General features: G+C 46.8%; 1 protein-coding gene across 6 annotated transcripts in view; it reads right to left on the reverse strand.

Annotated features, from left to right (window-relative positions):
- The window catches only part of RAPGEF6 (Rap guanine nucleotide exchange factor 6), a 123542-nt gene extending 112305 nt beyond the window's left edge, over nt 1–11237 (reverse strand). For 2 of the 6 annotated variants that reach the window (XM_054079425.1, XM_054079423.1), the window contains exon 1: nt 10807–11225. In XM_054079425.1, coding sequence (XP_053935400.1) covers nt 10807–10875 — 69 coding nt within the window. In that variant the 5' untranslated portion in view covers nt 10876–11225. Of the gene's footprint in view, nt 1–10806 lie in introns of all 6 variants that reach the window. The other 4 variants (XM_054079421.1, XM_054079419.1, XM_054079422.1 and 1 more) reach the window with 3 other exon arrangements.
- Between the last annotated feature and the right edge of the window lie 1150 nt (nt 11238–12387).

Here is a 12387-nt window from a genome sequence, read left to right on the forward strand (position 1 = left end):
TGGGTTTGCCTTTTAGCTCACATTAACAGTTCTGTAAAACACAGTTTTACTACCCAAGAAGTCCCTGAAATTCCCCGTTTAGATTCAGAAAACTCAGTAGCAAATAAGGTTTTAGAAAAAATGCTATATTACATACGTGAATTTCAATTAATCACTGAAAACTTTTAGTTAAATTATGATTAAACTGAGTGCATGACCCCACAGCATGGGGAAAGGTATATACTACAGGAAATAAGTTCCAATAAAGAATTCCAGGACTCCACCACAATTTCTGGTTTCACTCTGAGCTGTCACAGCTGCCATTAAAATGAAAAACCAGTTTTTCAGGAACAGTAATTGTAAGCAAGGATAGGAAAAGTAATCCTAGAGCAGCAACACTTCACACGCTCCCTGGAAGATCACTGGGAAACAGCTGCCTTGGTTCACTGTCGCTTCACTCATTCCTTTAACAAGGTTTAAAGTTCACACGAAGCACAAGTCTTATCACCTTCTGAACAGAACCAATCCGAGCTTGCTACTGGCAATTACAGGTACAGACCACCTGGTCACCAGCTCAACCGTAGCAAAGTGGAACACGCAGGAGGAGACTCCATAGCCACCACCTGCCTACTGACCATGACTGCAGCGTGCTCAAACTCCACAGCTGCTCTGGAGCATCAGGAGTCTTCCTGACAGCACCGTTCAGAAAACAGGAGTCATTTTTCAGTCTCCTGCAAGCTCAATTTACCGCCACCCTATCATCACCATTTAGAGAACTGAGCCTCAAAATATTTGATCAGTAATAATGTCCGACCTAGTCTGGAAAATCACAATCTGTTGAGCCCTAAATCCTGCATTTACTGGGAAGATTATCATGAAGCAAGCTGCTGTGATCTCTGCTCTTTAGTCACAGTTTGGCCAACAGCTTGAAAAAGATCCATAAATACTATCTGTGTAAGCTTCCAGCACGCTCTGACAACCACGCAGTGAAAACAGCGAGTTCCTGTTCTACAATAACATCCCAGAGACAAAAGCCTTGTTGACAACTGTATCGTCAGGCCAGAAAACCCTAGAAGCACAGAGTGTATCTTCTAAAACCAGCTTCTGGGAATGAAAAATAAACACAAAGCACGGGAAGGATGTGCATCACTTTCTGGACATCCCGGTAGCACCCTAGAAGCTACAGACAAAGGGGCTGCACCCTGAGGCATCCAAAGGCAAACAGATGACAGTGTTGAGACAGCCCAAGTCAAAGCAGAGGCCACCAGAAAGTCCAGCCCAAGACAGCATGGCTCTCTCTGAGCACCAGAACTCGCTGCAGAAGCAAGACATGGCTTAGAAGCTTCTTCACTGGAAGACTAGAAACCTGATGTCTTCTGGAGATGTTTGATTACAGATTCTTACCTAAACCCCATCGTATTCTCACATTCCTTTAATCAAACAACCAGCACCGAACCAACAGGCACAATGCTAATGACAGCAGAGCTAGAGAGCCTCTTGGTATTGGGATTATAACAGTGAGAAACTTAAAACAAAAAGCAGCCATAAAAAGAGATCAAACCACACCCGCTGAAAGGGGTTTCAGACAAAGCTGTTCCTACACATACCAGGCTCTGGACACATTAAAGCATAAGATCAACTACTCAAGAGCATTTCCTGAGGCCAAGAACTGCTCTCCCAGAGGGAAGGCGAGTGAAGATATTGCTGCCTGTCATCACGAGGGGAAGTTCCCCCCTAAATCTTGGAGCAGAGGTCCCATAAGCACCCTCTAATCCAATGAGCTCCGCTGCAGAACTAGCCACACGCACACCACAACCATCTTCCTTCCTCCCATAAAAGATTCATACGCGTAAGAGTATCTCAAAATATAATTTCCTTTAAAACCCTTATTTTCAATATATCTTTGAGAAAAGACACCTACAAGCCTTACACATAAGGCGTGTAGCAGACACCCATACACACGCACACGCAGACACAGAACAGTCATAGAAAGCAAGTGACACCAACACACAAATTACAAAGCCAAAATGTTTTGCTACCGCTTTTGTTGTGGTCCAGCTTCCTTCACGTGAGCCCCAACAAGCTGAAGCAAGTAAGATTAAGCAACAGCCTCTGACTTTTTTCTGTAACTACACACACAAGATGTACCATATGTTCATTATACTTGATTGGGATGTTCAGACTGAGCAATTCTACCAAGTTTAGAGACAAGCAGTGCTCAAAGCCACAAGACCAGGTGGCACACAACTGTGCTCATGTTTCATAAATATTATTCCTTGAACTCCTCGAGGTTCAGACTTGTAGCTCTGTCTCAGCCATTCTCCGTGCACTATTCTCTTCAGGAAAGCTGGACTAGCACCTGAAGACAGGAGTATCACGTTTCAAAAGGCCAAGACTATGATTGAAGATGTCCATTCACTTGCGTCCCGTAAGAGAACCACATTCCTACTCACCGCTTCGTTTCAATGGATCAGAGGTGGAAATTACATCCAGTAGACAAACAAGGATGGCAGAACAGCTTTTCTCCTTGCCGCATGTAACTTAGTGACTCACGAAGTATAAACCCTGAGCTTTCTGCAAACAATGCCCATATACATGAGCCATTGTCCACAGGGCTATTGGTGCACTGTAATTTGACCTTCTCTCCAATACATCCATGCTCTGTATAGCAGACTTCACACCACATGAAGAAATTTGCATTAGTCATGACGTTAGAGCAGGAGTTGGGAACTGAAAACAAAGCAAATTAGCTGGTTCTGGCTGGCCACTGAGCCCAGCAAAGCAGGTATGAGGAGAGGGAAACTTCATAGAATGGTTTGGGTTGGAAGGGACGTCACCCAAAATACAGGTTAATACAGACACAGACTGTAAAAACAAAACACTTACTTGCCCAGAAACATTCACGCTACTTTCTCCAAGAGCTTAATACCAATATTTTGAACAAAACTTTGTTAGACAGACCCTAAATTTCAGAAAAATCTTTGTCAGTGATGCTTCATTAAAGCCAGTGTACGCACTTGGAGCTAAAACGGCGCTTGAATTCTGATTTATTTAGTTGGAACCATGAATCTATATATAACTAAACTCAACAGGCTTTAACTGTTAAGAAAGCTAGAAAAAATATTTATTTCTGCAAACCACTAGCAAAGTTTCCTCACAGGTATTCCAGACACAAGGGCTGCAGAACAGCCAAACCAGAAGCCCTCCGCCGAACGCGGTGCCTTGTCCAAGGCTCAACATAACATTATTTGTGTCTCAGAGACATAAATAATCAAGACTAATATGAGCAATACATTCAGTCTTGCTGCTGAAAGCACAACAAAAATATCCTCAAAAACGCATTAAAAAAAACAAAAAAAAACCCTCCCAAGACAGACACGAAAGCTCTTATAGCTGAGTATTTACATATATTAACATTTGGTTAAAAAATGGTAAATGCTTCAATATTGTATTTTGGTTCATTTGAAACAACAGATGGATTTTACTTTTCAAGTGCAACTAATTTAGGACTGCTTTCAGCTTCAGAGAGTGTGTTGTACTTAAGGTTCCAACTAGTGACGATCTGAATTATTTGGGTAAGGAAACATATGCCAGGTTGTTGAGTACTGCTGGCCAAGAAACAGGCAAATCGACGGCACGGCACGAGCGCGGAGCCACGTCCACATGGCAATGACAACAACTGTGATAGCATAGCCAAACTCCACAGATTTCAAGGAAGATTTTGTCAATTCAAAGTCAGCCCTACAATAAGATCAATAATGCAAAAGGAGGTTTATTTTAATTACCCAGGAGATGTGACCCTGCCCAGCTGTATCCAGCTCTGGAGCCCTCAGCACAGGAAGGACATGGACCTGTTAGAGCAAGTCCAGAGGAGGCCACGAAGATCACAGAATCATCAAATCATTTGGTTAGAAAAGACCTTTGAGATCATCAAGTCCAATGATATCTGTCCACTACTAAACCATATCCTTGAGCATCTCATCTGCCCACCTACAGAATCACAGAATCGTTGGGTTGGGAAAGACCTCTCAGATCTTTAAGGCCAAAAGATGATCTTGAGGGATGGAACACCACTGCTACGAAGACATTACTTGCCCTAGTTTCCTGCAGGTGCTCAGTAAGAGTGGCCAACTACCAGAAAAAAATCCATCAACTGGTGTCCACTTGAGTCATTCTAATAAAAGATTGCAATATGTCTATCAAAGAACATCATACTTGATGATCTCAGAAAACAAGATGCAATTGCAAAGTTTATGACAATGAACTATCAAGAAGCATTTCAGTTGAGGTAGTAGAGGAGTTTGCATGCTCAGCTTTTTCTATTACAGGAAAACCAGAGGTCCAATTGAGATGAAGACTCAAGATCCTATGCTGTATTAAGAAACAGAATGATAAGAGACAACTGCTGACCCAAAGCACTCTTACAAGACAAAGCAAAGGGAAAAGCAACACGGATGGATGCAGGTACTGAATATCTTTGCTAATAAAATAACTGATATTTCTGCATTTAATTTTTTCAGTCACATAGAACAAAAATAAAACTGTTGCCTTCACAAGAGTGCTTGTAAAGTATTAGTAATTACATTAGAAGATTTTATGTTCTTTTAACTGTAAATAATAATTGTTGTCATATGAGCACTGAAAGACAACATGCATAACGTACACAATGACCCAGCCAGGAATTTACTAGGAGTAAATCGCAGGCAAGTCAGTGCGTGTTCGCAGTCACTGTGGTTATCACCCAGTGATAACTGATGCATCGACTTTCAAGGTCTCTTCGAAGCACAGTCCCACGCAAAGACTGAACAACGTCTCTGCAAGGTCAGGGATGGAAGTTGCACAGCACCGGTCAATCCACCTTTGGGACACTGACCAGGGAGGCAAGGGAGCAGAGAGCTGCCAAACTGTCTCCAGTACTTTACACCAGGTAACTGCTGGTCATCTTCAGTTGGACCTCCAGAATTCTTACTCACAAAGTCTTAGAAAGCGCCAGCTATAAAAGAATCACAGAATCTTTTAGGCTGGAAAAGACCTTTAAGATCATTGAGTCAAACCATAAAACTAACACAGCCAGCTTCAACACTAAACCACGTCCCTAAGTGCCACATCCACATATCTCTTAAATCCCTCCAGGGATGGCAACTCCACACCTTCCCTAGGCAGCCAGTTCCAGTACCTGACAACCTTTTCAGTGAAGGAATATATCCTAATATCCAAAAAAGAATATACGACTAAGAAAAGAACAGGAATAAAAATGTAAGACAGCAGTAGTAGATGATGGCAGGAGTCAGGTTTCCATCACTCCTCTTTCCCTGTTTCGGAGGCCCACATACTAACAGTAAAGAATTTTTATGACATACAAACCAGCATCTGCAACTTCATTTAATATAAAATTCTTTTTAGCTTTAAGATAATTGCAAGCACCTAGACTTTTCTAGAGATTCTACAATTCCAATTGCATTAAATGGCTATCCAAAAACAACACTGCTGTTACGTTAACGCTGCTGAAAGCTCATTGCAAACTACAGAATTGATGGATTTTAACGAAGCTTAATCCCCTGTTTCACCTACTGAGTTTACAGAAAAATTATTAAAAGGATGAAAAAACCCACTTCAAAATACCAGTTATTTCTGGAAACAAGAAGCAGATGTTCTCCTCTGTTTGGCTCAGCTGTGCTACAGTACAAGAGTGCCTTTGTTACGCTGTCAGCAATCATTTATTTTATTTATTACAGCCATTTCATAATGCCCATCAATGTACCATTTGTGCATGATTTAGACTCACGCAGATCTATTTCTGTATATCTGAGCAGTAAAGAAGTATCCCATACACACTCCGAGCAGCAGATTCTGTAACAACACCACAGTACAAATTAGGTTTTTCCCTTTCCACTGTATTAATAAAAAGGGAACAGGAAGAGAAGGAGGAGTTAGTATTGCCAAATAAAGTTGAATTAACATTAATCGAGAATTACTGAAACAAGACAAAGTTAGAAAAATACAAGAGCTTAGGAGCGTAAAAATAAACTCTAACTCTTTGAAGTCCAACAAAGGCAAAGCCTTCTTCACCCCAAAAAGGAAATATTGTCTGGAACAGTCATGAAGACTTAAAAAGAGACTATGTTGGGAAAAGGATCCATTTGAAATGGAAGAGAGCATGCTCACAGGAGGCAGGAGAGAGAAAGAGAAAGAAAAAGGAGCACAATCATTTGCTATTTTGCCCTGCTTGCCACCGAGACCTTATCTGTGGTAGGCAATAAACCACACCCCAAAAGACTAACATCACAGCCTCTGTGCGCATCTGATAAGGAATTCTGAGCCTCCAAAATTAAACCTTTAATGAGAGAGCATACACGGTGGCACATCCATTCATCCTGCCCTCCTCCTGCTCTGAACAAATTATTCCCTTCAATTAGAATATTCCCAAAGTACTAATTTACTCTCCCCACCTGTGACATGAGAAACAGGCAGGATGATGTGCAAGACAAAGCTAAAACACCGCACAGAAGTACGCAAGTCCTATAGTCCTATCCTGCAAGAACTGGAGGATCTGCATATATAAATACTCCCACATCTATCACCGCACAGATACCAGCATAACCCCGAACGATAAATGAAGATATTAAAATATTAAAACAAGTGTAGGAAATCCTGTAGTTTAAATAGGGGAATGATTTATTTTTCTACAGTGATTGAGTGTCCAATTACTGCAAAGGTTTCCTCCATCTGACAAGACAGCGCACACAGAAGAGATGATTTATTAGGATAATCTGTTATAGAAACCAACATCTGAGAGAACTCTCGCAATTCGGCACTTTGAGGCTGAACCTGGAGTCAGCCAGGTCCATACACAGTGTCAGCACGCAGTCATGGCCCATCTACAGGATCTCCCAGCCTTGAGTTTTACTGGAGTGGGATTCGCATCGTGAAGCGGCAATGCTCCACCTACACAGGTATCAGCCCACAAGGAAATACTCTGAAAGACTTTTGTCAAGAAAAGCCAGCTTGCATCACCTCTCTGTAAGTTTTATGATGCACCAGGGCAGGGAGAAGAAAGGGGGGGGTGGGGGAGGAATCAAAAAGATTCCCCAGACTTGGCCAGCACAAAAGAAAGCTTCTAAACAGAGTAAGAGAACAGCAATTACATAAAAATGCAGCATCAAATGCTCGCAACAATCTCTACAAGTTCATCAACATAACTCCCCCCGCCCAATAAATTAAAGATTATAAAGCATGAGGTATCTGAGCAGCAACCACCAAAAAAACGCAAGTGTGTACATGTCTAATATGCATAACTTATGCACTTTAACAATTAGCAAACGCTGGAATGTTACCACAACACTGAAAACTTGCCCTAACAGAAATTTTCCAAACAAAAATATTTGTAGCATCAAGAATTAAAATTTTCAGTTGAGCAAGGCGTGGAGATAATTCCCCAAAGTAAGAAAATTGTAAAAATATTTTAATATCTCCTTCCTTAGTTCCTTAAATCTTACAAATTAAAATCCTAAAAAACCAAGAATTATATGGATAATCGCAGGTAGATTATTTATCTGTATTTTTCCAGAGACTGTTGTACAGATGGGAGTTATAAAGCACTAGACTGTGCTACTAATCACTGCAGTCCCAACGGTGTAATTTGTGATACCCAGGTAAATTGCTCATATAACCTGCAGGATCAGAAACAGAGAAGGATACAGAAAAGGACTGAAACTCAGGTGGTCAAGCAGCTTTGGCTCATCATCAAACACCAATATTATAAAATACCAATCGCGGATGGGGAGTTTGGGGGGGGGTTCCTGTATAAAAATGCAGTCAAGAGTGCAGCTCCATGCAGCCAATTTCACGTGGGGGGAGCTGACGATACCTTTCTATGAGAGTAGGATGGGAGAAATGCAGCCACGCTTATGGTCTGTGCTCAGCTGGTTACTCCAAGGTGGGAATCACTGGCTCGTACACCTGAAACCGGGGTCAGACCCCAAGAGCTGCACTAAGCAGGTTTCAACCCCCCTGACCCAAGCCTTGCAGCCTGCAGGAGGAAGCTGACAAGTCGGGGATGCTTAGCGCGATGTACAATAATTACATTGCAATTGTTTCCTCTGGTTGTCTGATCACTCTACATCCATCTGGCATCACAACTCGGAGCATACGCTCAGGAAATCCGGCAGAGCGCAGCCACGCTGAGGAGGTTCAACTCTCTGCTTTGTGTCTGAACAGGTCGCACGGATCCAGACCGGACCCCTCAAGGTGAGCCCTGCCTGAAAGGGGGAAGCGCTCTGCTCCAAAGCAGGTTGGTGTCCAAACGTACATAAACAAAAGCATCCCAAAAACACAGAAGTGATTTGACTGTAATTATCCACTCAGCAACAGGAACAGAGGACCCAATCCTGCCAAGTTTTAAGAACACATTTAACTTCAATCACAAGCAGTCGCACCACGCAGTGGCTCTAAACGTCTGCCAAAAGAGAGCCAGGTGAACCAGGGAATTAAGGCTTCTTTTAAAATGATGTTAGAGGTGCTGCTAGTTAGACTGGCAAAGATTAGATTTTTTTTCTCCACAACAGAGATACCTCAGCAAGTTCAAACTTGCACACAACCCTGATGTCAATCCCAACAGGAATCTCCACATGAACCACAAGCATGGTCCAGCATAGCTGGACATCACAATATCTGACAGCTTAACTTTACAAGATTAAGCAAAATGTATATTTAAGGCAGTTTTAGCCAAAATAAGGTGACAATTCTAAAGAATTCCATGACAGTTGCTGGGAGGGAAAAAAAGACAAAAACCCCTAAAGAACAAGCCCAACAGAGCCGTGAGACATCAGCATTGCAAGAAGCAGCAGTAGGCAGATGTTTCGAGCCAGGCCAGAATACCTGCTCCCCAAAGCCAACCCCGTGACGAGCCAGCACGGAATGCTAGCTCATGAATGACACTTCTGTGATGAACCCAGTTGCCCAACACGGCAAAATTCCTTTGCTACTGTGGTTTGCAAACTGAAGGCTGCAGCTGGAGAGAAAGGAAGGAAGGTCTGGAGCAAGAGGGGGGATATAAAAACAAGAAAACATAAAGAACAGAGGGACCACCTCATCATTAACTTAGGGAGCAGAGACACAAGGAGGAACATATCAGATACCCCACGGCAAAACATAAAGACTGAAGATGAGGAGCTCGCTCCCAAACTGGCCTGAAGAGGAAGCGGGGTCTCTGTCCTACCAGGATGTGCTCTGGAGCAGCTCTCCCAGAGCCGCCTTCTGATAATTAACTTATAAGGAAGACCAGGCAGGACACATTGCTCTCTGAGAACTATCAAGGGAGAACAGATGTTTCCCGGTCTCAAAGGGACAAACTCAAGAGTGGATCATTTCATACCACTAATTCTTGAGCACATTTTAAAAAAAAAATCACAGTAAGGGAAACAAATAAAAAGGACTCTGCTAAGCAAACAAACCCCAGTCACCCTTCCGGTGAGATGCAAATGCTATCAAATGTATTTCATTATTAAATTAATGCTCTGCGACATTACCATTCCCCAAAATACATGGCTGATTATAGACTGGCTTGTGGGGAAGGGACAGAGAAGGCAGTTAAATGGAAAAGGTGTTTTACTGTAACTAACCAGCCTCGAACATTTCTACCCTCCCACTCACTGGAGAAACATCTCTTTATGAAGTTTGCAAAGCATAATTAGGACAGGCTGAGAGAGTTGGGGCTGTTCAGCCTGGAGAAGAGAAGGCTCTGTGGAGATCTCAGAGCTGCTTCTAGTACTGAAAGGGGCTGCAGGAAAGTGGAGAGGGGCTCTGGATCAGGGAGCAAAGGGATAGGGCAGGCGGGGAGAGTTTTACACTGGAAGATTTAGATGAGATATTAGAAAGAAATGCTTCATGATAAAGGTGAGGAGGCCCTGGCCCAGGGTGCCCAGAGCAGGGGGGGCTGCCCCATCCCTGGAGGGGTTCCAGGCCAGGTTGGATGGGGCTCGGAGCCCCTGATCCCGTGGGAGGTGTCCCTGCCCATGGCAGGGGGTGGGATTGGATGGGCTTTAAGGTCCCTTACAACTCAAACCATTCTGTGATTGTATGATATCAGTTGGGTTTTGTTTCCATCTCCATCCCCCTACAGGTCAGCAAAGCCTTTCAGCTCCCCAACTCTTCCCACAAGTTTCCCATCACTGCAATACGCGTCATTTCACTTCTCAGCGCTCTCCCTCTTCCCGCAGCGCGGCTGAAGAGGCTCCTCACGCCCCTCCTGCCCATACCCCGCGCGTTCCCGGCGGCTCAAAGCAGCGCTGCCCTTAAAGCTCCCACTCTGCAAAGTTGCGATCAATAAACCACCGAACGGCACAGACACCGCAACAAGTGGCGGGGGCTGCCCCGTCCCTGGGGGTGTCCGAGGGCCCCCGGAGCCCCTCATCCAGCGGGAGGCGTCGCTGCCCGTGGCGGGGGAGGCGCTGGGGGGCTCTGAGGTCCTTCCGACCCAAACCAACCTGTGATTCTACGACCAGAAAAACACACGCTGCGAAGGCACCGGCGACGTGAACTTAGAAAAACAGTCTCGCTAATGGACACGAGGCTTCCTGCGCTGCGATTGTATGAGAGAAGGAAAAGTTTGTGTGCCAGCCTGGACACGTCCAGCAGGAGAGGAGCGAGCAGGGCGGCTGGGAACCGGGGCCGAGGGAGGAGGAAGAGCCCAAAACCGGCCGCGAGGGAGCAGAAAGCGACAAAACGGGCAGAAAGTGACAAAACCGCCGGTGAGAAAGTGACAAAGCGGGCAGAGAGGGACAAAACCCCGGCAAGAGAGTGCCCGGGAAGGCGTCGCGGTGCTCGTACCTCGGGGGTTCGCTCCGGGGGTTTCCTCCGCAGCGCCTGCTTGGTCCTGGGGTCGAGGGTGGCGCTCATGGTGCCGCTGCTCCGGCGGGGCGGCTCGCCCCGCGCTGGGGTCAGGCCCGAGCGGTCCCCGCCGCCCCCGCCGCGCCGCCCCGGCCGCCGCGCCCCATAGCGCCCGGACCCGCCGCCCGGCCCCGGCCCGAGCGGGACTCCCACACACACACCGCACGGAGGGGCCGCCCCGCAAAAGCGACGCGGGCGGGCGAGGAGTTTCGCGGCGCGGCACCAAGCGCGCCTTCGCCGCGCTCCCAAACCGGCCTCGCTCCTTCCTTCAAGCCGCCGGCAGACCGCTCTGCCGGCCCAGCCGCCAGCGCCGCTCAGCCACCGCACATCCCCCCCAGCACGTCCCGCCGCGGGCGGAAAAGAGCGAGAGCGGGCCCTTTAACCCAGAGAATGAGCAAGAAGGGCGAGGGGCGGGGCCGGGGGAGTGGGCGGGGCCGATGGGCAACGTATGGGGAAGGCTCGCGAGGGTTGGGAGGGGCTCGCGGCGCGTGCGCGGTGGGGGGGGTTGAAGGCACGGCCTCGAGCGCCGGGGAGGGCGGGGCCGAGAGGGGGCGGGGCCAGGAAGCGGGACGGGTTGCTGGCAAGGGGCGGGGCCTCGCCCCCTACCACCACCCCCCACCACCCCCCCAGTGTTTCTGCGGTGACAGACGCATGGTGTGAGGGGTCTGAGTTGGAAGGGACCCACGAGGGTCATTGGATGCAGCTCCTGCCCAGGACACCCCAACCCTCACACCATGTGCCTGCCCAAACGCTGCTGGAGTATCGTCAGGCTGCTTCCCTGGGAGCTGTTCCAGGGCTCCACCACCCTTTGGGAGAACCTTTCATAGAATCATAGAACAGTTTGGGTTGGAAAAGACCTTAAAGCCCATCCAATCCCACCCCCTGCCATGGGCAGGGACACCTCCCACGGGATCAGGGGCTCTAAGCCCCATCCAACCTGGCCTGGAACCCCTCCAGGGATGGGGCAGCCACAGCTTCCCTGGGCAACCTGGGCCAGGGCCTCCCCACTCTCATCATGAAGAAATTCCTCCTTATGTCCAGTCTAAATCTGCCTCTCTCCAGTTTATACCCATTGCCCCTCGTCCCATCCCCACAAGCCTTTGGAAACAGCCCCTCTCCAGCTTTCCTGTAGCCCCTTCAGGTACTGGAAGGTCGCTATAAGATTTCCCTGGAGCCTTCTCTTCTCCAGGCTGAACAACCCCAACTGTCAGCCTGCCCTCATATGGGAGGTGCTCCAGCCCTGAGATCATCCTTGTAGCCTCCTCTGGACTCATTCCAACACCTCCATCTCCTTGTTATTTTGAGGATTCCAGAACTGGACACAGTATTCCAGATGAGGTCTCCCAAGAGAGGAATAGAGGGGCAGAGTCACCTCCCTCGACCTGCTGGCCACGCTGCTTTGGATGCAGCCCAGGATGAGGTGGGGCTGCACCAGTGCACCCATCGAGCTCCTCTGAAAAGCACCTTCTGTTCCACATTTACACCCAAAATCACTCACACTCTGCATTAATTACATCTCAT

This window comes from Cuculus canorus, chromosome 14, assembly GCF_017976375.1.
Source record: "Cuculus canorus isolate bCucCan1 chromosome 14, bCucCan1.pri, whole genome shotgun sequence".
Classification (NCBI taxonomy): Eukaryota; Metazoa; Chordata; class Aves; order Cuculiformes; family Cuculidae; genus Cuculus; species Cuculus canorus.